Raw genomic sequence first — 24,634 nt, 5'->3', positions numbered from 1 at the left:
TATAAATACAATAGCCGATTTCCACTTGCATGATTAGCATTGTGCCACATCCTTCCCTTAGCACAGAAGATACTATTTGCAACTCAGGAAACAAAACACATCATTAAAAAAGAATGCAAGTTACATTAATCAAATTGTTTGAAATTTTAATTGAAATTTGTGTTTGTTTTGCAACAGTTTCTCAAGAAGTACGATGAAACACATGAATAATTTTGAATGAGACTGAAAAGCACAAGCTTGAGGAAATAATTCCGCCTTTGGAGACGACTGAATAGAAAACTTGGTTTTAACTAAGATCTACGGGATTACTAAGTGCATTAGGGAACTTCCTTGCAATAATTCCTCCATTCAGTTAAGGCTTTAAAAAGTTTTTCAGAAGCATGGAACAAGGCAATAACTGGGAATCAGAAGTCCTTAGTATGGCTGAACACAGAGCCAGACCAGTATTTTCTAAACAAACTTGACTTCATAGTAATGAGCTATTAAACTTATTAAAATGGGATTGATTCTTATCACCGGGATCTGGCACTGTAATTGCCAGTCACTAAATTGTTTCTTGTTTACTGGGTGAAGCAAATAATGCAACATTTCATGGTTGGTATTATTTTATTGTCTAATATTGATTAAAATGTTTACACTCCTACTTTTCAATCCGCAGCTTAGCACTCATACCTATGGCTTTTACTTTTATTTTTAGCACAACATCTTTGTGTCAAGTGTCAGAATTCCATTTCAAAAAAATCCCCATAACCAGGAACCTGATACCATATAGACAACTCTTTTCTATACTTGTTTAAACAAATTCATTTTCAAAAATGAAGATTTATAAAAGAAGAATCTGCTGGTAGCTTTCTTCCAGCTCATGTTTACCACAGATTCTATCAAGCTTTTCCATTTTAAGATGTTCATTTTAGAGCGTCTTATTGCCACTAAGTGGAATCTGTTTCCTCCCTCAGCACCCCCCCCATTCTAAATTTAATGCAAAAAAATCAGTAGCTGACAATTTTAAGCAAAAATATAAAGCACTATAACATTACCTACATTGCCTTTTTACTGAACTAGGTTCTTGAACACTTTAGAAGCTTTGTGGAAATTTAACCAGTCACTGTTGAAAAGGCACAGGATTTTTGTGCTCTCAGACCTCCAGCAAAAACAGCTTTCCCCCAGACTGAACGTTCAGAAGTTCCAGCTTGATGTAAAGCTTCTCGCATTAAAGAAATGCAGGGACTGCTGTTGGATACAGTACTGCGTTTGGATGGCAGTCTGCCCAGAAAATTCACAGGTATCCGAGTGGTCACTTATACTAGAACCCACCAGATTTTACTAACTCTTCTGCCACAGACACCCTGCAAATCTGTAACAAGAGTTTGCTTCTACTGAAGAGGAAAAGAGGTGAAGTTACTCTTACATATACCCAGGGATGGTATAACAGCAAGACAAGCTATTCATTATTAAAATCATCACAAAGCTGTCCATTTCTGCGGTAGTTCCTGTTCCATGGTATTAGATGAATGACAGTTATTCTTCACATATGACAGAAGTGTAGTTGTATATGAAGAAAGCTAACTTTGGTCCACTTGTCCAGCTTGCCAAGGACAGCATATTGGAAAGATGACCACTGACAGTTCAAAAAACAATGTAAAAGTTAACAAAAATAATTTGGTATTTCACTCTTAAACCTGCACGCGGTTAATTGACCTAATCATCCACCTTTTCAGTCTTCATGTCCACTAATTGTTGAGCTTTTAAGTCTTCAGCTTGTTCATGATCCCCCTTATCTGCATCATCTACGTGACTAGGTTCTTTTTCTTCTGCTTCTCCTTGATCAACACTTTCGTATTCTACTTGTTCAAGGTCTGTTCCATCTATAAGTTCTGCTTGTACTTCTTCCATCTGTATTTGATTTACATGCTCAACGTGCAACTGCTCCACATGAACTTCAGCACCATGGTCAGTCTGAATGTGCTCAACCTCCAAGTAACTAATTTGCACCTGTTCTTGTAGTTCATCCAACTGTGCGCCTTTCACTTGATTATCCTGTATGAGATCCTGGTGCATCTGTTCCACAGTCACCTGTGCAGGATCCACTTGGACCTGAATTACTGGTAGGACATGGACTTGTTCCACTTGTTCTATTATAGTCATTGATGTTACCGGTTCAGCTTCCACTGGAAGAACCTCTTCTGTCATTAGTTCTGAAATATTGTGCATCTCTTTGAGATGCCTTCTCAGCTCACCACCTTGCATAAACCACAAATCACACAGGGTACAGTGGTTGGGTTTTTCACCAGTGTGTATCACCAAGTGATCTTTAAATTGATCCCAGCTGTTAAACACGCTGTTACAAACCTGAAACAAAAGACAGAGCATGTTAAACAGTGCCAACAGAAATATGACAGAGCATGCTGCCTATTCCAGTCCATGGCTTCACACAGCGTAGCTTCTTGCTATGTAGATTTAAAACACACACACATATATGTTAGAGGTAAAAGCTGAGAAGTCAGTTCCAGATGAACAGAGCACCTAATATTACTTGAGAAAGTGTGACAGTTTGAGTTGTGCATATACAGCATAGCTACTGAATTTATGAGCCAGTACAACATTTGAAAGATTTCTCATTTCAAACTTACGTGAAATTCACATTCAGAAGCAGGCACCAGTAGTTCTGTGTCTGTTGCTAGAATTTGGGGTGGGAAGCTATTTGTGTAATAATACAGCATGATGAAAGTGTAATACAAACTGTTCTGTTACTGAAGTTCTAGATGCAGCACTACTAGCCTACTTTTCCTCATCACCTTTCATAATTCATCATAATTCATAATTCATAATTCATAAACCTCATAATTCATTAGAATTATGAGGTTTCACTGGCAAGACTAAACTCTGCCATTGTGCCTTTTCAAAATAAATAAATAAATAAATAAATAAATAAATATCAGTGTATGAAAATGTCTTAGAGCTCCATCTCTGTTAGACTTGTCCAGCTAAAAGTACTGCGAAGACTGCAGACACAATATATTCACAGAATACTAGAACACACTTTATTCCCTTCAGCTGGTACTGAGGTGTGTAGCCCGAGAGCAATACACAAGGACACTGTAGAAATTGCGTGTAGAAATGTGCCTGCGGGGGAAAGTAGGGCAGAGTCACACTTGGACTACAGAAACAGGGTCTGGAGTCTTTGGCCATGCAAGTGTTCACACTGGCAAAAAGAAACAAAGAACATGTTTCAACACTCCTTCACTGCTGGCAAGTATTTTAGAAAGAAAACATTCCATCTCTTTATTTTTTGGCAACAGCACAGAAGGATAATGGATTATCTGACAGGGATTAACTCAAGGAACAGGTCTGTAAAATGGACCTGAAAAAACAGCTGTTGAAGTCTGTTAAAAATGGGTTTGTGTTGTTATTACCAGGCTTTCTTCTCACCAGGCTCATGCTTTAGTAAGAGAGAAAGTTGGACAGCACACATTCAAAATACTAACCTTATAAATAAGCACTTAAACTTACTTTGTGATATATAAAGATAATAACGATTAGTAATGTCCAGGCACATAATTACTGACAGCCTAATTTAGTCCTCTAGACATACACTCAAAAGTAACAAAAACAGTCATCAAGCAAGTGCAAATTTTTTTTTTCCCTTTCTTCAGGGAGCCGAGATTTTATGCACTGAACACTATTCAAACTTAATTCTAAACAGGGAAGAATTCAAGAAAAACTTCTCCAGGAATTACTGTAATTGCTGTGGGCTGAACCCACATTCAGCTACTAATCCATATTCACAACATCTGTGAGAGGACATGGTATCAATTAATAAACAGAAAGCTACAACACAGTGAAATTGGTCAAAATTGGTTAAACCAAAGGGTCACAACAAAACAGCATGTTCAGCCTGAGGCTACTAGGTACGACTGCGTTACCCAGTAACTCTCATGATCAAAGCTGTCTTATCTTTAATTTATAGGTACACTCACAAGAGTTAATTTCAGACTAGGATAAAAGCTGAATAATACAATGGCAACAGTCAAACTTCCAATTCAATGATGTGACACACAAAATTCATCTATTCATCTCCTGCAGCATTCGCTGCTTTCTATGAATGAGATCTCTCTCTTTCAGAAGAAATAAAGCCCACGTCCAGAAGTTTTCTTTACTATACAACCCAAATTAACTTAAAACCAGAGTAAATTAAATAGGGTGAGAGTCTTAAGGGTAGTGGGTGTGGTAGGGGGAAGAAATGTGTTCTTAATTGAGACTGGAGCAGCAAAACAACAAATAAACTGCTACAGCCAACCTCAGTTTTCATGTTTCTAGCCTTTAAAAGCTGACTTTTAAGAGTCATGTAAAATTCTGAAAACCTTTTTGAATCCCAGTTACATATATTATCTATTTACAGCATTTATATTTGCTTAAAAGACATTACAGATTGTCATCATAATATGGAATGACTTTACAGACAAAGTCAACATACTGGGTACCAAACAGCAGAATAATAAAATAGGAAATAAAATAGTACTTTGTATTTTGGACTTTAGTGAAGCATGTTCACAAGCAGGATAGGCCTAGGTCAGTGCATCAAGAACCTTGAAAAGGAAGCAGAAAGATTAACAAAGTATTATGAAAATCCATACCAGTAATTCCACATTTTAAATGGAACTACTGAAATATAAAAATTTAACTGAGTGCTGTGGTTGAATGCGATCCTCATATTTGTTTAAGTGGTTCTTGGAGGCGTGAGCCCACTCTTGCTGCCTTTCCTGCTTAGTACTCCCAGACTCCCGCAGCACGGGAAGGAGGCACCTGGCCTCCGACTCTGCGACTTCCATTACCCACCTGACATTCATACAGCTTCTTTCTTCCCTTTTTAGCTCCAGCTCCAGACTGACAGGCCGCCAAGTGACATTTGAGCGTGCTATTCCTAGCAAAACGTTCATGGCAGTTTGGACATTCGAAGGGTTTTTCACCTATTAAGACAGACAGGGATTTATAACAGCATAAAATCAAACAGTTTTCTGTCAGCTCTCCCTTCTTCCCCTCTTGCTGATAGACACGCTGTAAAGGCTTGGCCAACTTGATTATTCTACAGAAGAAGAGAAAGACACTCTGTGTACACTTCATTTATGTAAATAAAAGGGCAAAGTCTTAACGTGGAATCATAATTCTCATTCAGAAAGAGACAATCTGACATAACTGCTGGTGCTAATTAAAGTCTGTTTAGGTTTTTATGCAAGTTAGATCACTAACCTGTCAAAATATCTTAATGAAATAGCAGCTATTCCTGTCTTTTCACCTGGTAATATTCAAAGACTCAACATCAGAAATTATACGAAGTCACACAATAAAGGAAGTATTTAAAAAAATACGTTTTATTTTCAAGAACAGTAACAGCTTATGCTGAAGAGCTAAAACTAAGCTCCAGAAAAAAGATGGCACAGATTAACTATGAAGTAACAGTGTATCAGCATTTAACAAAAAGCAGAAACCAAATCAAACCGAAAATGAAAAACAGTGAAGAGAAAGCAAAGAGGGACATGGCATAGATGGGCACAAGCAAGACAAAAATTCCTTTCTGTTCGGTCACTTCATTTCAAACCTGGTACCAAAAAGAGGAGCGCTTTCCACTGGGAAGCCAGCTAAGGACAGCAAGCAGGGGAGGATGAAAACAGGCTCTGTTTTCTCTTTTTATCCGAAGTAGTATACTGCTATTACTGACATCAAGCAGAACAAAGAAAAACTGGTGTCTGTTTACTAATTTCATCATGCATAAACACAATGAAATTCAAGGAAATGAAAATACAAAAAAAAAAACCTCAGAACAGCATGTTTCTTCTGACTGTCTGATAATTAATCTGTGAAGGTACTGGCAACAACCTAACTATTGAAACAAACTGCTTAATGAACACCAAAAGAGGCTGAGATGTTTCAGTGAATAATGTAAGAGTTTTTTCTATCTGGATTAAGATTTAAAGCCTACATTTTCAGGAAGCAGTAGTTACTGACTAGGATGGAAAGTCAATAAACCCATGTTTTCAGAAATAAAGATATTCAGAAGCGCCTAACTCGGTTTTCAACAGAAATCCACAAGTAGCCTATAATTCTTGCTTCCACACTCAAAGTCTACAAGAAAAAAAAAAAAAGTGTGAATATTCCCCTTAATGATTACCAAAGGCTATGTTTTTGGAGACTATTGTATAGCAAAGAAGATAAAGGAGCACAGAACTCACAGCACAAAACTTCACCAGCCCTGCCATACGGCCACATTTAAATAGTTACTTGGTGTCAGCCACCCCCCCAGTCAAGGACAGATTTATTCTTCTCTTACTCAAATTCTTCAGTAATCTTCCACACATAGTGACAAAAGCATCTGACAGTGACAATTCAATGACAGTGGTGGCAATATCCAAGAGCCAAAAGAAGTGTGACTCCGTGCACTGCACAAATCAGCACAGTGACCCAGGCTGCACAGCTCAGGGGAGATGGAAAGAAAGCACATGCACCATCCTGCCAGCCCAGCTACCCCCAGAGACACAGGAGCTCCTCTGTGAGAGATGACAGCCTGCTGCCATCCAGCTGTGAGCTTAGCCCCGTCTAACTGTGATTTTATGAAGAGTTTTTTTTTTTTCTCCTCTGGATCTGATCATCGTCTTTTTTCAGTGTATTAGAAAGAATGAAATTTCCTTTGCCAATCTTAAGTAACTCAGGACAGGAACTGTCGGGAAAGAGACGGCCCAAAATAAATGTTTTTAACTCAAAGGCCCCAAATAAACATTTTTAACCCAAAGGAATTTCTAACAACTAACACTGTGATTTCTATTTGCCTAATATATAAGAAATCCCATCCCTGTATATAAGAAATACATACACATAATACATATATATCTGTAAGAAATTCATCCCTGAACATAAAGCTACCACATCATTATTAAAATATGTTTAGAGAGAAACAGTAGTTCCCCCCCACCCACAAGTGCACCAAAAACAGGTATTTATCAAATGAACTCCACAATTATATATTCAAGGTATGCAAACGGAGTCCATTTGTTAACTTCTATGGAAGATGTTATTTGTAGTTTAAAGTGAGCCTCCTGTAAAGCATATTTTAAATTTACCACAGAATGTCAAAGACCATGATTAATTTTTTCTTAAGAAGTCTGTATAATCTGTATACAAATTATGTTAATTACAGGATTTCCAGACATCATGGCTGCTTGGAGCACAAAACTCCTTAATTTCCATCTTCACTCATGTGAGCACATGCAGCCTCCATAAAAAGCCTATCTTTGAGAAATATTTAGCAGTCAAAATTCCCAGGGAAATCGTGGGAAATCAAAGCTGTTCAGCATCTCTTTCTGGTAGGCAATATAAACTTGGCAAAAACAAACAAAACAAAAAACCAAGGTTAGACAAGAATATCGAGAGCAGTAGCTTCCTTTTAAGATTGACTGCAGTATGAGGAAGCGGCTCTTCCTGTGCAAGACTAGAGTTACATGTATTAAATTCAGTGGGCATATATTAATTACAGTCTTGCAGAATTTGTCCTGTGAGTTACTTCCAACTAGTAATTAAAATCTCATTATCATGCAAGAAAAACAAAAAAACAGAATCATTACATCACATCAAAAAATCTCCCTTTTTATAAATTCTAGAGACGACTTTGTTAATATTTTCAGAGATGCATGACATGAATTTCTTTTGCACTTGCTACTTTAATGTTATTGCTGGTGTTGTAATTAAACAGCAGCAGGACGAGATCGTTTGTCGTACATTTTCTCCATGGGCTCTTAATTTTATTTTAGTATTCATCTAATGTTTAGAATTAAGAATTTAGAAAGTCTTTGGCTCAGTGGGAGTTTTTCCACTGACCTTAGGAAAGCACAGTTATCTGGTAGTATCATGTTTGATTTTAAGCTTCAGACTTTCAAAATGGGAAACCAGAAGTAATTAAATTCCACGAGTACTGCTTGTATCAATACATATTGATACGGTCCTCTGGGTCTCCTGTGATATGCTGTTACTTTGTGTCCCAAATTCTGTCACAACAGCAACTCCCACATGAAGATAGCAGAGTAAACAAAATAATCTACCAAAAACTTCTCTCTGAAAATACTTTCCTGACGTAGTTTGTAGCTGTCTTAGCTATGCCAAAGCAAACACTCCCTACTTTAATCCAATAAGGATTTGATAAAGGCTTTTTACAAATGCAACTCTGAAGGGGCTATTTGGAGTAGGCTGGGTAGTGTCATTCATACATCAATACACACCTGTCCCTGGTACAGAGAGGTTCCAATTAAAAGGCTTTAACAAGATAAAAAGACAGGGGCTGCTCCTCTGCATTAAATCTTACTGATGCCTCATGACTGACATATTAAACAAAACCACTTGGATATCAGACCATATTTTATATGGTCCTTACATATAAATACTTTGTAGGTATGATAATTAATATAATTATTCATATATAGTTTATATATAAAGTCATCTACAAAATGCTCAGTATCTGTACAGATAGTACAGACTTCTCATATTATAAAGGAAGACCGAAGGAGGCACAAGCAATTTTGTACTCAAAAGATGCTATCCAGATGTCAAAAAGGCAGATTTTACAGTAATGGAAGTCTACTATAGCCAGTAGAAATGTTTTGCTGTGTTACTTAACATGCAAACAAAACTGAATCACAGATGTCAAGACCAAGGATGAAACTGTCATAAGAGGCTATTTCACACTGACAAGCTCACAGTTCAGATCTTATTACAACAGAAAATTTTAACCAGGAGAATTGTGAAAATAAAAGTAGCTACTCAGTTTGGTACATTTGAAGTAAGCATGCCTTATGAAATAATTCTTAGAACAATGTTTAATACACTCAAGAGAAGCTTCATTAAGGTTTTCCAGTCCTGGGAGCATATTTTTAACCACTTAAAAAAAACCAAACAACTCAATACCTCACAGTTTATACCAATAGGAAAAAAAATCAGTATAGAATCATCAACACAATTCTATGATTCTTTGATTTTAGCTGTAACTAGAAGCTAAGTATTTCTAGCACTTGTGTGTTCTCTTCAGCATAACCTCTACTTCCCACAAACATTCAAAACCCCAAAATGGCCAAAGACACAAGTACGTGACTATAGCGGCGCTCTTACCTGTGTGCTTCCGGAGATGCTCTTTAAAATGTCCAAAGTGGTCAAATTGTTTATCACAGTACTGGCATATATGTATTTTTTTGCCAGGTCTTTGCTTCTTGCTGGCACCACCTTCATCGAGGTGGTAACAGGTGACGTGCTGTTTCAAAGCACTCTCTCGTAGGTACCTTTTATTGCATATGTCACACTTGTAACTCTCAGTAGAGTGTGTTTTCATGTGTTCCTTAAAATGGTAAAACAATTTAAACGAACGGTTACATTTCTCACAGTGGAATAAATTGTTCACGTGTGACAGCTGAAGTTCCACAATTTCAATACCTTCTACCTGTTTGCATGAGGGATCAGTTGCACTGTCATCTTCGTCTTTGATCTGGCATTTTTGCTCTCCCTGACGATACTTGCTGGTGATATCTGCCAAAAGAGCCAAAGCAGATTCATCTGTTGTAGCCGTTGTCTGTATGTACTTTATGGATTGCTCTGCAGAAGCTACTTCTTCAAGCGTCTCGACGCTATCATCTTCCATTTCAATTGTCCCTTCAGTAATCTCAACCTCAATTTCAACTGGATCTGATTCTGCAGATGGCAGTGTTTCTGTGATAACATTCGAAGTTTCAGCTATCTTCCACTTTTTTGGTTTATTTTTAGCTTGGGTTTGATTTGATTCTAAGGGTGATGAGTTTTCTTTGTTCCTGTAAAGCATTTGCATAAACAAGGTTAAGATTCACAAACACGTAACAAATCCTGCCTGATACTGAGCTTCTGCATTAAACACGTTCTAGCTGTTTTTAAGAAACTCAATGCATATAACCTGCGTGCATTTTAGAAGATAATTTGTCCTTACTCTATACTCATTAGTCCTGTAAAACCGCAAGTTTGGAGCTATGGAGACTTTCACATCGGGCAACTAAAATGTTTTAAATAGCTCTGCTTTGAGCAATACACAACGCATCAATAAAATGACCAGTTAGCCTAATGGCACAGGTTTATCTGAGCAACTTTTGAAATTCTGCACTTGAGAACTTTCACAAAGGGCAGAGTTCTTCTGCCTGCCTACTCAGAAATAATATTCAAGTCCTTCCTATGCTATTCACTGCTTAAGCTCTGGTGACTGACTTAGGTTCCTAGAAACCACTGTAGGTGTGACCTTACGCAATGATTATCATAACAGCTAGTACTTCAGGAAAGCACACAGGCTAAAAAAAACAACAAACAACAACAATTACAACAAATACTCACTTGGATGTGGAAAGAGTACTCTAATTTAATTTTCTGGTCTTACACAACCCCCCCTCCCAGCTCGGTTTCTCTTACCCCTGCACTACACACACACAACCTCCTTCCTCTGAGATGTCAGGGATAGCATCCCATTGTGATCCATGGAGTAGTAATTCGTGTCAAGAAGATGGTTGATATTAATAAAGAAGGGGGAGATGAGGGAGTGTGGCCATGGGGGTTGGCAAGGCCCATGGTTGGTGATAACATCAGACTAAACGATGAGGCCATCAGGAATGTAAAATAGTTTAGAGGGCAAAAAGAAGGGTGATTCAGGAGCCATGCAGTCTGGGGTTGCATGTTCTGCAGCCCTTAAGGCATGGAAGTTGCTGGGGGTTTGCTGTTGCTGTTATATGCAAGGTTGTTTGACCAATGGAAAGTTGTTGGAAAAGGACTGCTGTGGGGAGACGGGTGTAAGAGGGGAGCCTGTCCTTGAGATGAAAAAGGCAACATGATACAATGAAGTTATGTCATCAATAAAGAAGCAGAAAGAAGGAATGAAAAGGAACAGGCTAGCAGAACAGGGACCAGGACAGGAACAGGCACATTGATTGCCTCATGAAGATAGGTTCGGCCAGACTCAGCTAACCGCTCAGAGAAGCTCGCACAGAAAGTTGCACCGGAGATGGGACGAAGCTCGAGCTGAGAGAAGCAGACCTGTGCAAACAACTGCCCCTCGCTGGTAAGCAGTTGCGCATTATGGGGAATCACACGTCCTTAGGAACAAGGACTGTCCTGGTAACCTTGCAGCTTATTCCCTTTATTAACAATCGGACAGATTATGATCCTGAAACATGGGACCAAATTGAGGTCAAGGTGTGGGACTCTGCAACTAAAAACGACAAGGTTGCAGTGGGATTGCTCAGCACCTGGGAGCAGTCTCTGGGGCCTTACAGAGCCCTGTGGGGCCACAGTCAGACACGTGTGGGTTGCCAGGCAGTGAGAGAGCTGCGGGTTCAGCCACCGATCCTGCTGCTGCACCAGCAGCCCCTCTGCTGCTGCAGCCATCGAAGGCCTTTGCTGTTCCGCCCCCTGGTGACCTGGACGTGTCTTTTGACCCAGGCCCTATGGGCCTTGCAAAGGAGACGGAAATGTTTTCCTTCGATCCGGGAAGAACAGGATACATATGGCCTGAAGGCCGAGTTGCTTAACAACTTAAAGCAAGACATATTGCTCCCACGACTAGCCCTGAAATTCTGTCGTGCTTGTAATCAAGAATAGGAACGCAAAATGGGGACGGTTATAAGTCATGGAAGATATGGGAGCACTTCAACCAGCATTACCAACTCCAACTATGCTCCCCCAGACGTGGACATTAATAGTGGTAGACTTAAAAGATTGTTTGTTCTGATTGTACATATGTAGAGGCATACACATGTATAGGTGTACTCAGGTTTAGTATGTAAAAGCAATGTTTTGTATATTTAGAAAGTTTGATGCTTGTGTGTGTGTGTTGGTAGAGTGTAGACTCCCTGCGCACCCAGCACTGTTTACCTGCCTTGTATAAATATTACTAAATTCAGATTGAGTTGAGACTTCATTTATAACATGGATTTTTTAGTAATAGGTGAGGTGAGGTTTCCTTCAGCATCCGCATGTCATATGTCAGAAATATGCAGCTAATGACAATGCAGGATAGAGCTTATCAAATTACATCTTACAATGTTCAGATACAGGAAGACAGAACAGCTAAACTTATAGCTTCATTTACTCTAGATTTCTGAAATTTAGAAGTTGTTAAGTTACTTTGCACATTACTGCAAAGAGCTCCAGGATCACGTAGCAAAAGAATAATATGCTCAGCAAAGAGGAGACTATCATCCTTGAGCAGCTGGTGTGAAAGTCTGAACTTGAATACACACTTACAGCACTTTAAACACAACTGTACTTTAATGAATAACAGCTGGTTGTTTTCTTTCTAGTCTAGATGGTTATGTGATGTCCATCTCTGTGATATTAATAAATATCGATCGGGCAAGGGGCTTGCTCGATTACCGTTTATTTCTACTTTGGCTGAAGTTTCTGAAGCTTAACCTGAAAGATTAAGTTAAAGCTTAAACTGTGGCACTGTATTATAATTCCTCCCACTCCTACCGTTGAGGAGAACAGACTAATAGTGGTACTTAAGCTTGTTTGTTTTTGTCAAGAAAACAAAAAAAAAAAAGGCAATGTAAACAAACAAAAAATCAGTAATAAAAACAGCCTTTCAATATATTAACAATGGAAACAACTAAGAATAGACTAGCTTGCATATGTTAAACATTTTTTTCTTTGTATCATAAGAATTAGTTTACTGGCGTTGGATAACCAAAAAACTGCACAACATAATGCAACACTGGGAAATGCGTGCATGCTGGGCAGTTTACTTTGATGGGCTGATCCAAATCCTGGTTCAGCAGTTCCACTGGTGTACACTGACTGAAACAGATACCATTTAGAACAAACTTCTTCAATTTCAAGTTCCTTTTCAACTTTGTCAGGCAGACAAAAAGGTCTGCTTTTTTTTCCTGGACAGAAGAAAAGTTATCCTGATGGTATTATGCTAACCTCAAAAATGTCAAACCAAAAGTGTTGGTGGGGTTGAAGAACAGGACCAGAAATGCAACCTCTTATCTCTTCTTTTAAAAAATTGTGTTTTTTTTTGCTCTGCTGCCAATCCCCAGAATAAGAATTGGGTAAGTTCTTTTGAAAAAATCAATGTTGATATTGGAAACCAAGTTTCTAGTGTACCATGGAGTTTTTTGTGTGTCCCCCCAGCTTTTCTTTTTTTTTTTTTTTTTAAAAAAAAAAAAAATGCTAGCTGGCTTCTAGGGGAACTCTGGGCTGATGCATTCCCCTTGGACAACACTGTTTATGGGAAGATAAAGAGGAACCTTATCCCTGATGCAAGGACCTTTCAGTCAGTTTAGAAGAGAAAGCCATGATAACAATGAGACCCCTCCCCCTGCTTCATGCTGAAACAGCTGAGCATCCGGAAGGAATGATAACATGACAGCACTTTGTGAAAGGGAATGACAGGGAAGAAAACAGCAGGGTGGGAACATCACCTGCTTTTCTCAGGTTGTAGTTTTGTAATGAAGCACAGTTATCAGACTGGTTAAGATGTGCCACAGCAACATTCAATTAAGTATTTATCCAGCATAAAACTGATTACACCAACTATATTTACTCAAGAATTTTGATAGGTTAGTTTTGCATCAGGGAGCTTTAAGATCGCTACCCATTCTCTCAGAAACAGCAGGAAGCTGAGTGAAATCAAAATACTAACACAAACTTATAGCATGATCTAATTACCTAAATCACTGCACACATGACTCTCAATCAGATGGGGTCAAATAGCCCGAAGACCTGGTACTAGTTCCACAAAGACACAGCCCTACAATGCTACTGAGCTCCAGCCCAAAGAATGAGACATTCCTTTTGCAGCCTTTGTTACTCTGACCCCTATCATGTAATTGAAAAGTATATTGCCCCAAACAAGTTTCCAAAGTTCCAGGATAAGAGCAGCACTGCAAAATACCAGCAGACAGCTCTACTAAAATGATTCTTAAGACTACATTTCAGTGTTGGGAAGAAAAAGAGGCTTATGTGTTTACCTGATTTCAAGTGCTTTGATTGCTTCTAGCATCTGTAGATACTCAGCTGCTTTCCAAACATCATTTGCTTCTTCCTCACCTTGCACCATTAGTTTTGCTGTATAGGTGAATTCTATTAGGTGACGAAATGCCATGTTACTTACACCTGTTTGGAAGCAAGAAAAGCAAGTTAACAATGCCTTAGTGCCTCAATCTGATGAATCTTGCACACTTGGCCTGCTCACGATACTTTAGCTGCCAGTTTCATGAAGACAACACCCTTGAAAAGCTCATGTCGGAATAACAAGTCTGCTATAGAAACATGGAAACAACTACGGAATCATGCCATAACAAAGGTAAAAGTAAAGGAAAGATAAGAGGGACTAAAAGCTGTTTGTGTGGAATAGTAAAAAGTACATATTTAAAGTACAATTTATATATTTATTTAGCATTTAAAGTACAATAAAAAAGTACATATTTAAAGCATATTTAGAGCATCTCTCTTTCTCAAAAGACCTCTGACCAGCAGATGATTGTTCCAGGAAATTGCTCCTGGCTTACAGGCAAGTATTACTCTGTGTCTATCTGTTCTTGCATCCCAGCTAAGGTAGGAGTGTGATGGTTGGACCAGGTGATCTTGGAGGTCTTTTCCAACCTTAATGATTCTACGATTCAGCCTGCACCAAGGACACCACATCCATTTCCAGTTCCAGCACACAGCTCTGAAAGTTTTTATCTGCATGAACCAGATTACCTTCAATCTCCACCAAGGGCTCCTGAGTGAAATCTTGGAAGAATTTGTAGAAGAACTGGCTACAGGCAGCAAGAACAGCCTTATGAGCTTTGAAATGGTGACCTGTGAAAATAGATAAATTTTAGTTTAGGATGACACCTTCCTTACTTACTGCAGAATGAGAGCAGATGCACAAGAGAGAACAGCGGTAAAACCTAGTCTACAAATCTACTCTAGCAGAATACAGTCACTTAACGTGTCTCCATGTAACATGAGATGCTGCTGCAGCTAGCCTTCCACATCTAATGCGACCCTTGCTGAAGGCAAATCAAAGTCAGAGAACTTGCTCACTTCAGCTTGTTTCTCTTTTCAGATACTTAATTTGTGGCAAGTCCTTGTGCAAACTTTTTTCATGAATGTCTTAGGCGCAGCTCTCAGATTTCATCCAAATTCTCTGTGCTTTTTGGCATTCCTATGTACGGATCTATTTTATCACCATTTCAGCTAGCTTAAACACCCCTGCAGAACAGACGCAGTTCTGATGTGATCATTCTCTTTTCCAGACTCTGTAGTCCCCATCACTGTGTTGTCTTCTCCTTGGTGCAGGCATATACACATTTATAAGGCCCCATGAGATCAGGATAAGAGAAGCAATGTAGATTAGAACTATGCAGCTGCACCAAAAAGCTTGGAGCCCAACAATAACACTTGGTAATACAAATAGATATGGTAATACTAGAGCAGGAGCAAACATTCAGGCTAAGTTCTGTGCAAGAAGTGCCAGTGAAATAACAGTGATTCCACAACAGTAATCTCTTCTCCATTCCTTTTTTCTAATCCAGGCTCTACACAATCCCTTTTCTTCGAGTGAGTTCTGGCTATCTTTTTAAGGGTCAAGCAGCACTCCTTTAGTCGAGTCCATTCTACTGGACACTGCCTATCTTCTCCAAAGTGCTCATCCATTCTAAGACATGTTTCAGATTAGAAGCAATCTTGGGTATCTACCAGACACCATCTTTTCTAAGCACTTATATCTCCATCTTCCTTTTAGACTAATATTTACAACTCTAAGACACAGAGGAAAAGAAAAGCGAATTATTCTTCCCTATTTTAAGAATATATTAAAAATAATATGCAGATACTAGAGAAGCAAGGAGGCAATCTTATTTCAAGCTTTTTTTTTTAAACCATATTTGTACAAGTTCTCTGCAGTCGGATTTAGTCAAAACAGTCGGATTTAGTCAAAAAAGCATCTTTAAAATGTTTTGGAAATATTTTGGGTGACATTAAATATAGCACAGCAGTTGCAGAGTAGGATAATATCTGAAAATATTTAGCCACTTGTTTGGAAAAACAGAAGCATGATTACTAATCACTGCTGGAGATGCTGTTCACCCCAAGACTTTAAAAGAAAGTCTGCGTGCAACTCACAGACCAGTACTGAACCGAGAATTTGTAAACAGGCCCCTTTGACAGCTGAGCCAAGACCAACCCAAGAGCTTCCCAGCACAGCTTTCATAATTTTTTGTATACTATCTGGTCCATAGGCCTATACATACCATCCACAATCAGAGTGATGTCTGTGAACTGGTCCTGCTCACGTTGTTCGTTCAGTCTGTCCAAAATAACTTTATAGTGCTCTGGGAATTCCTGGATACATTCCATCGTTTCTTCGGCTTCCATGGCAGAAGGACTAGTCTGCAAGAGATGTGTAGCAGAATAATAACACTGCACCGCTCAGTAAATGCTACGCACAGTCAGGTTAGTACACAAATGTGAACTAATTGGCACATATTCAGGGATTACAAAGCCAACAGAAACACCAAACTGGTAACATGTTTGTCTGATTTTAGCTAAAAGGTAGAAAACAATAGGGTTAATGAAGTAGAGTATGGCCTTATTTATGTTTAACAAAGTACAACTGAACAGTGTATCTCTTTATTCTACATATTTAACGAGGACCCACCTCCCTCAAAGCAAATAATGCAGGGACGTAACATCTGTACGGCTAACTAGTTAACAGCATCTCCTTGGCATAACACCAGAATCTTTACACAGCCACTTCCTGCAGTTCTACCGATCCACTTGGTGGAAGAACCGTTCTCAAAAAATCCTTATTTAAGTAAGGCACAGTTGGTATCTACTGAACACAAGATGTTTACTTCCTTTAAGAAAGGATGCAGTAAGGCAGCGCTTTACAGCTTCTGTGTACACAGAGCTGCCTTGTATTTAAAGTGTTGCCACACCCAAGCACAAGAAGCTTCTTATTCACCCAGCCTACTTACACTTCTCCCCCTGCATGGCGAAATATCCGCTGCCAGCCTTTCCAATGAGACACGTGGGCTTGTAATATAATGGCCCTTCCTCCCCTACTGATACAATAAATGTAGCCGTGAGTGGGAGTTGAGGAGGTTATCAGACCTGAAGAGGTTAAGCAAAACACTGTGCCTGTGGAGACGAGGCAGCAGATGCTAGTCTGCTTCTTATGCAAAAGAACCACTGGAGAGAGTCCAAGCGCTTCAATGAAAGCATATCACGAATTATCTCTAGGCAAAACGACTTCAGGTCTGTGCAGCAGCCCTCCTCTTCAACTCCCACGTTCACATGGCTCTCATGCTGAGAATGCCTCAGAAAAAAGTAAAGACATTTCAAAGCAATGTTAGCACAGAAAGTTCAATTTCACAGTCTAACTCACTTTGAAATACCCGTGGTATCTGAGAGAAGACAGTGGTTAGACTTGAATGAGCTTCAAAGGAATTTGGGAAATACCTTTCACTGTATTGTTATGCTCAGCAGGGACAGAAGGAAGAAAGTTAGAAGAGCAGTTAGGATCTCTGAATACAGAGGTGGAAATTTTTGGTGTGACAAGGAAGCAGGTATCTTTAGAGTGCTGGAAGAAACTAAACAGGAGGTGCTCCCTGACTTCCAGTGCAGATTTGGTTGATTGGAATTGTTAAGTCCAGACTGCAAACCTATCCTTGTGTGCACCAGCTACCTCTGATCGGATGCCGCCAGGCATGCGAACGCCACCGTGTGGCTCCCTAGGGTCGGCTTTCCTTCCAACAGTGCATTCTGGTATTCTGGGGTTCAACAGGAGAGAGGAAATTAATTACCCAGTTATGATGAAAGCAGGCGTTATTTTGTTATGACTAACATATCAAGCAAATAAATTTGTCACATTTGTATTTTAAGCAAAGGACACTCTTCCTTGCATCTCAGAAACCATACCAAAAAGATGACAGAAAGTGAAAGAGAAAGAGGGACAAAAGTGAATGCTTATGGAAGTCTAGTTCTGCTTGCTAGCAGTGCTTTTTAAAGGGGACACTGAAACTCGTATCAGGCTCTTGAAGGGAACAGAGAAGGTCAGCCTGCCGAGAAAGCAAAGTGGAAGGTGCTGCCTCCACCTCACTTCATCTGTAATGAGCCTAAGACGGATGACAAGCAGCTCCCACCTTTCCTGTCATCTGGTATTCAATGTAAAGCCCCACATGGGAAGCTGACAGCCATTACGTCACTGTTGAATTCTTCTTGCTTGTTTTTGAGAAATCATTCAAGGATGGATGACTTGCAGTTAAAGACGTAATTCCTTAAAAGTTAAGGCAAACCAACTTTTGACCCTCAAATATCATGATATCATACCCTCCTACCAAACCTAAAAGTTTGTTTTAAAAAATTGAGTCTTTCTCAGAACACTAAAACAAACAAACACGAAAAACATACGACTTATGTAAATCTGTTGTCCTGAACTACCACAGACCTCAGCAATATATTGCAAAAAAAGACGATTGTAACTCTGTGTGTTCAAAGCCCTGTATACGTTCACTGAGGTGACAAATACCATGGAGCAAGAGGTGGGAGGTACAGGAGGTACAGCTCCCTGAAAGAAAGGTGTGGGGAGCTGGGGGTCGGCCTCTTCTCACAGATAACTAGTGGATAAATAGGACTAGAGGGAACGGCCTCTAGCTGCACCAGGGGAGGTTCAGGTTGGAAATGAGGAGACATTTCTGCTCAGAAAGAGCAGTCAGGCACTGGGACGGGTTGCCCAGGGAGGTGGTGGAGTCCCCGTCCCTGGGGGTGCTCAGGAGAGGCTGGGCGCGGTGCCTGGGGACACGGCTCGGTGGGTGCTGTTGGTGGCAGGGTGACCTGTGAGGGCTTCCCAACCCTGACGACCCTACCCCCAGGCAAAACAAGTCAGAGGAGGCAGGCAGCAGTGGCCCCACGCGATGCTTATGCACCAGGTGGCGGAAACCCGGCTGCTTCTGTTTCCTACACATTTTTTACGACAGTTTTTTTCCCTTTTTTGTTGTTGCTGTAGGGCTCGGTACCGAGCTAACCCCGTTCCCCGCTCACGCCTCACACCCCCGCAGCCCTCACACCCCCGCCCCGCTTTTATCACCGCACTCCCGCTCCCCCCGTCCCCTTTTTCCCCCTTTTTTTCCCCATTTTTCCCCATTTTCCCCACATGCCGCGGCCTGCCCCCACCCCCGCCCCCCGCCTCGGGCGGCTCCCTCAGGCGCGGCCCCTCCCCCCTTCCCCCTTCCCCCCCGCCTTCTCAGGCACCGCCGCCATCGCGGCCCCTTCCCCGCCCAGACCGCCTCCCTCCCATTGGCGGGCACCGCCGCCACTCAAAGCCACCCCAGCCAATAGCGGCGCGGCGGCACGGCCCGCCCCCCGCCGAGGAGAGCCAATCAGCGCGCGCCGAGTCCCAGGAGCGGGAGAAGCCGGAAGGCCTACCCAGCGCCCGCCGCCCGCCGCGCCCGCCGGCCCCGCCACAGCCCCGGGCGGCCGCCCGCGGGCACGGGCACGGCGCGGGGCGGCCCCGGGAGGGGAGCGGGGCCGGCGCGGGGCCGGGCGGCGCGGTGTGGGCGCCGCCGCCTGGTTACCCGTCGTTACGTCATCAAAGCGCGCATTAAATCGATCCCCTTTTAACGGCCGGCCGGCCGGGTCGCGGCCCGGCGGCGGCGGGGGCCCCGCGGGGTGGGGAGGCGGCGCGGGCCGGTACTCACCGCCTGCAGCGCTCCGCCCCGCCGCGCCCGCGCCGCCGCCGCCGCTTCCTGCTGCCCGGCACGCTGCTAAGCGGGGCGGGCGCCGGCCAATCGCGACTCGCATTCCCGGCCTGCACTGCGCGGCGGAAGTGACGCCACCGTCACCTTTCACACAGCGGGGCGCGCGGCTGGGCGGCGGGAGGGGGAGGGGAGGCTGGGCGGGGCGCGGCGCGGTGCATGCTGGGAGATGTAGTTCCGGGGCGGGGAGCCGCCATCACGCACCGCCTGCCTCACGCGCCCCTCCCTCAGCACCCCCAGGGACGGGGACGCCACCGCTGCCCTGTGCAGCCCGTCCCAACGCCTGGCTGCTCCTTCTGAGAATAAATGTCTCCTGTTTCCAACCTGAACCTCCCCAGTGCAGCTTGAGCCCCTTCCCTCTGCTCCCACCACTAGTTCTCTGCAAAAAGAGGCCGGCCCCCAGCTCCCCGCACCTGCCCCTCAGCCCACTGCAGAGAGCAATGGGGGCTGCCCTGAGCCTCCTCTTCCCCAGACTGAACACCCCCAGCTCCCTCAGCTGCTCCTCATGAAGGGAAAGCGCAATTAAATTGGGTGACGAGGCAGCCATCCGTCCCCCCCCAAGTGCCATCAGCCCCACAATGAGCCCCCCACGCTGCCACCCCAGCAGAGGGGCTGCAGCGCTGTCCTCTGCCATGGAGCACCCTGGGGTGCCACAGCACTGCCAACACACTCCCTGGCACACAGCACTTCATGTCACGGTGTAGGTGACCCCGTGCTGCCCACCATAGCATCCCACAAGCCAGGGACGGGGCCGTCTCACCTCCATCCCCACTGGCACGAGTCTCACTGAGCCCACTGCCACACCGAGGGCAGGAGCAGCACACAGGTTTTCCTGTGTCATTTAAACTGAGTGGTGAAGGCAGCATGGAAAGCAGGTCTAAGCCATGCTTTTGCTGGTGCCAGCTCCAACACTGTAACACCGTGTGGCCGCCACAATGCCGCTACCCTGAGCACAGGGGAAGTGGCTGAGCAGCATCCCGCACAGCCAGCAGAGCTGCTGCATGCCCTTGTTATCCCTACGTTCATGCACAGGCTCTGGACTGCGCCCTGGGAGGGAAGGCAAGGGAGTGTTGCTGGCAGCGAGCATCCCCTCTGCTGCCACAGCTGAATGTGGGCACCGTGAGGCCCCGAGTTCTCCTGTAGGACGTCATCACCAGCGGCATCTGAAACCAGCCAGATTTTGTGTGCTGCCAGCAGGTGAAAATGTATTCCTCCACATAAAACACCACTCGCATTTAGGATGTCCAAACAGACACTTTGACATCCCTATGAAAGCCTTTATGTCAATCATAGCTGTAATGGCTGAATGTTCTTATGGGCTTGCCCACGTTATTCCCGTGAATGAATTTGTTTTATGACCTTCTCCTGCACTTTTCCCTAGTGCCAAATCTATGCAATTTGCTTCACCATATTCATCCTCCACTAAAAGGGTAAATGCTTATGAAGTTACCACATCTGTTCAGCATAGAAATCTTACCACATCAAACAAAGTGTAAGTAATAGCCATTCTGTCAAGTTCAAATTTAGTTTTATAGTCTCTCTCTCTCTCTCTCTTTTTTTTTAAATATATAAACTCCTAGGTGCCTGTGCAGTGTTTTATAATGCAATTATACAGAACAAGTTTGAGTTTTATCGATACTGGTGGTTTGTAATGCAATACAAATAACTTTGAAGTAAAATTTATGTTCCTTTTATTTCCTCATGCTATTGCCCAATGGATTTGCTAATATAATAATATATATTTTTTCTTGTGTTGTTAGGTCTGTTCGGACTATTGTTTTCAGTCTAGAAGAAATTTCATTTCTAGAAGAATGACACAGCCATTCTTTTCTGGTATATGGGAGTACGTTAGGAAAGCTGATGCCTCATGCATTTACACCTTCACTTTGAACAACTTTAAAACTAATTTTGATTGAAGTACTGTATCTTCAATAGTTTGAACTTAAAATATTGCTGAAATTACTACTATAGGACCAAACCACTACACAGTAATTAAAAATCATTTATTTTTTCAGTACCTTCTGCCTGTCCAGACAAGGTTGATGCTTTTTTTTTTTTTTTTTTTTTTTTTTTTTTTTTTTTTTCTTGACCATTTGCTTTTTTTTCCAAAGCATGTTCTGCAGTGTTTCTTTCCTACTTTTTTCCTATGGCTTCACCCTTTTAATTGTTCTGTCAGATTACATGGAAGCTTTTGAATGATCAATTTATATATATATATATCTAATATCTTTTCAAATATGAAATTAGACTGACCAAGCTGTAACTTTCCAGATTCTCATTTTTCTCTCTTAGAGGTGTGTGTGGTGCTTGCCTAGCATACCTCTAGGATTTTGGAGAGCTATGTATGTTAATGTGTGCTCTTGCCGCCTTCTCTCTCCTGTCTGTGTGGGGACACCCTCTGTCAGCGTGGCTAAGCACATCAGTATGCAGCTGCAGGGTTGCCTGGAGATGGTGACACCCGTCCTGGCACAGGGAAGTGTAACAGCACGGGGAGCACCACCTGTAAAATTCAGGCAGCAGCAAGCCCTAAGTGGAACTTTGACTGGAACCACAGCTGCATGGCACAACCCGTGATCCCCTAGTGGCCAGGGATGTCTCCACCATCGTCTTCTTTCTCCCAGGACTGAGTGAGTGACACGTTCTTTTAGGTAAAGCCCCAAGTCTAGGTTATGACTGTACTGTGAACAGAAAAGAAAGGATTTGACCCGGTCTGCAGAGGGTCTGGCCAGGTGACTGAGAAAAAAGGTGACTCCGTAACTGAGAGTTCTAGAAACTCTGTGCAACTGCAGGCTTTGCTAAGTGCTAGAAAATGTAGACAACAAGCTATGCTGATTGTCAATTTATTTCTTCTGTAATGTAAATCTCTAATTATAACCAGAACTGTGTGGCCTGTTCTCATTCTGCCAAGGATCTGTAAAGAATCTGTCTGTCCTCCATAGTGTTGGGTGACAAGTTGTAAATCTCAAAAAATAAAACAAAATAAAATAAAGGTTTATAGCGTGTTAAACAAACATGAGAATGATCTTTATCCATGTGCCTAGTTCAATCTGTATTAGCCATTTCTATGACTAAAAAATCTCTCTTTTTTTTTTTTTTTCTTCCTTGACTCATTGACACTCTGGAAAAATCTGTGTTCATTAAGATAGCCTGATAAGCCTTCTGGACACAACTTTCCACTGAGTTTGGGCATCATACTGAAGCACAGATGTTCTCCAGCTCAGGACTTTTAACAGCAGTCTTGAAGAAGGCAGAGGACATTCAGCCAGACTGAGTGTTGGCAGCCTTTCCCAGGGAGATCTGTAAAGTAGCAAACAGAGAAAAATGAATACTAAACTAATTATAGAAAAATGTGAATCATACATTTTCCTTTTTTAAGGTAGAAGTCTGAATCATGTACTTTCATTATTTAATTAAAAAACCCTCTTGTCTGAAGAAATAAAGGAATTAATAAACTGCAGATGGTGAGACCAAGAATTCAGAAGGTGTGCTGATGTGCCAGATTAAGTAAATAACTATTTTCCAGCAGCAGTTGATTCAGATTATAAATAAAGGCCAGAAGGGACCATTAGATTATCTAGTCCAAAGCTGTCTACCCAGCAGCCTGACCTATACTCAGCATGCCGGAGAGCCCTGTCTGGCTCCTCAAATGTTTGTGAAAATTGCTTAGTGCATTCATACACACCCAGATATATTACCACAATGTCCTGATCATGACCAAATGATTCATCCAGGGAGAGAAGGAGTTCAGATAGCTCTAATGTGGCCTTTTCTGTTCTCTTATATTTAAAAAGCCTTATGAAATAACTGCTTAGTCCTGTAATGATAGCAATCACGTGTAAGAAATCTTTTCTACGTTAGAAGACTCAGCATGTTTCCATTGCACAATGTCTTGTTCTGTGCATAAAGGGGCTTTAATGTCATGCCTAGAGCAAGGCAGATGTATGCTGTTACGCAAGAGAAAAACATGTCTGTAGAACCTCTCTGATAAGTATGCATAGTGAGACAATACCAGCGACTGAATATTGTAAAGGAAAATAAATATGGGCTGTGCCTCAGACAGAATGATAAAGGGCTCTTCTGATAATTCTTCTCACTCCATTAGTGTCTCAAGAGCAAAGGGAAGATGTAAGGAACTAATGAAAGTCAAAATTATAGCGATAATTGTAAAATGTAATACTTAAAAACCGTAACATGCTGAATTGTGAACTGATACTAAAAATCCTTAAGCCGTGCATCTGTGACACAAGGATATTGGCTTGTTCCTTTGTTATCTTTATGTTTTCAGAGGAAATGCACAGCTAGGACAGGATGTGCATTTATGTCTGCCGCCTTACAAGCTCCATGCCAAATCTGGTCTACTGCCTGTAAGTTTCATACTTTTGTAACCTCAGGAAAGTTAGCGGACTAGTGAAATCAGGGAGAACAGTGTCTGGTGAATGCTGCGAGAGAGGATCATTGAGTTCTTTTAATCTTAATATTTTCTTTTAAATTATTTTGAATTTCTGGAAGAAAGAACAAATCTAAGAATGGGGTTTATCAGATCCATAAACCATGGTGACTTGACTTTTGCAGAATTATGAGAAGCATTCCTACAAGGATTGTATAGTGGTTTAATGCTTAAGTAACAGTAGATGTTAAGTACTTTCTGATTTTTTCCTTTCATCACAGCATATAAATTCAACAGCGTTGGCTGTCAGTGTTTGGCTGGGAAACCTCTATAGAAAAATGTTTTTTTAAAAAAAATTTAAAGTGTTACCTGTGTTTGTTCTTTAAGAAAATGTAATCCATTTTTGTGTAAGTGCACCATGAGTAGAAATAACATACAAACACATTGTTTATAAGGA

At 41.7% G+C, this 24,634-nt stretch overlaps 1 protein-coding gene across 9 annotated transcripts; it reads right to left on the bottom strand.

The window, feature by feature from the left end:
- Nucleotides 1–129: 129 nt before the first annotated feature.
- On the bottom strand, nucleotides 130–19,872 carry ZNF131 (zinc finger protein 131). 9 transcript variants are annotated; one of them, XM_072031221.1, is made up of 8 exons: nucleotides 18,180–19,079; nucleotides 17,723–17,807; nucleotides 16,287–16,425; nucleotides 14,749–14,850; nucleotides 14,016–14,160; nucleotides 9,148–9,836; nucleotides 4,837–4,967; nucleotides 130–2,349 (listed from the first exon to the last, which is right to left on the bottom strand). In XM_072031221.1, the coding sequence occupies exons 2-8, from the start codon at nucleotides 17,744–17,746 to the stop codon at nucleotides 1,699–1,701; spliced, it is 1,881 nt and encodes a 626-aa protein (XP_071887322.1). In that variant the 5' UTR covers nucleotides 17,747–17,807; nucleotides 18,180–19,079; the 3' UTR covers nucleotides 130–1,698. The 9 variants fall into 9 exon arrangements, with proteins under 9 accessions (XP_071887322.1, XP_038026082.1, XP_038026079.1 ...); XM_038170154.2 differs by lacking the exon at nucleotides 18,180–19,079 and having other exon boundaries at nucleotides 9,148–9,370; nucleotides 9,473–9,836; nucleotides 17,723–18,147; XM_038170151.2 differs by lacking the exons at nucleotides 17,723–17,807; nucleotides 18,180–19,079 and adding an exon at nucleotides 19,734–19,872.
- Between the last annotated feature and the right edge of the window lie 4,762 nt (nucleotides 19,873–24,634).

Source organism: Anas platyrhynchos, chromosome Z (genome assembly GCF_047663525.1).
Source record: "Anas platyrhynchos isolate ZD024472 breed Pekin duck chromosome Z, IASCAAS_PekinDuck_T2T, whole genome shotgun sequence".
Taxonomy (NCBI): Eukaryota; Metazoa; Chordata; class Aves; order Anseriformes; family Anatidae; genus Anas; species Anas platyrhynchos.
The sequence above is the reverse complement of the archived record's forward strand: the minus strand, read 5'-3'. Positions and strand labels throughout refer to the sequence as shown.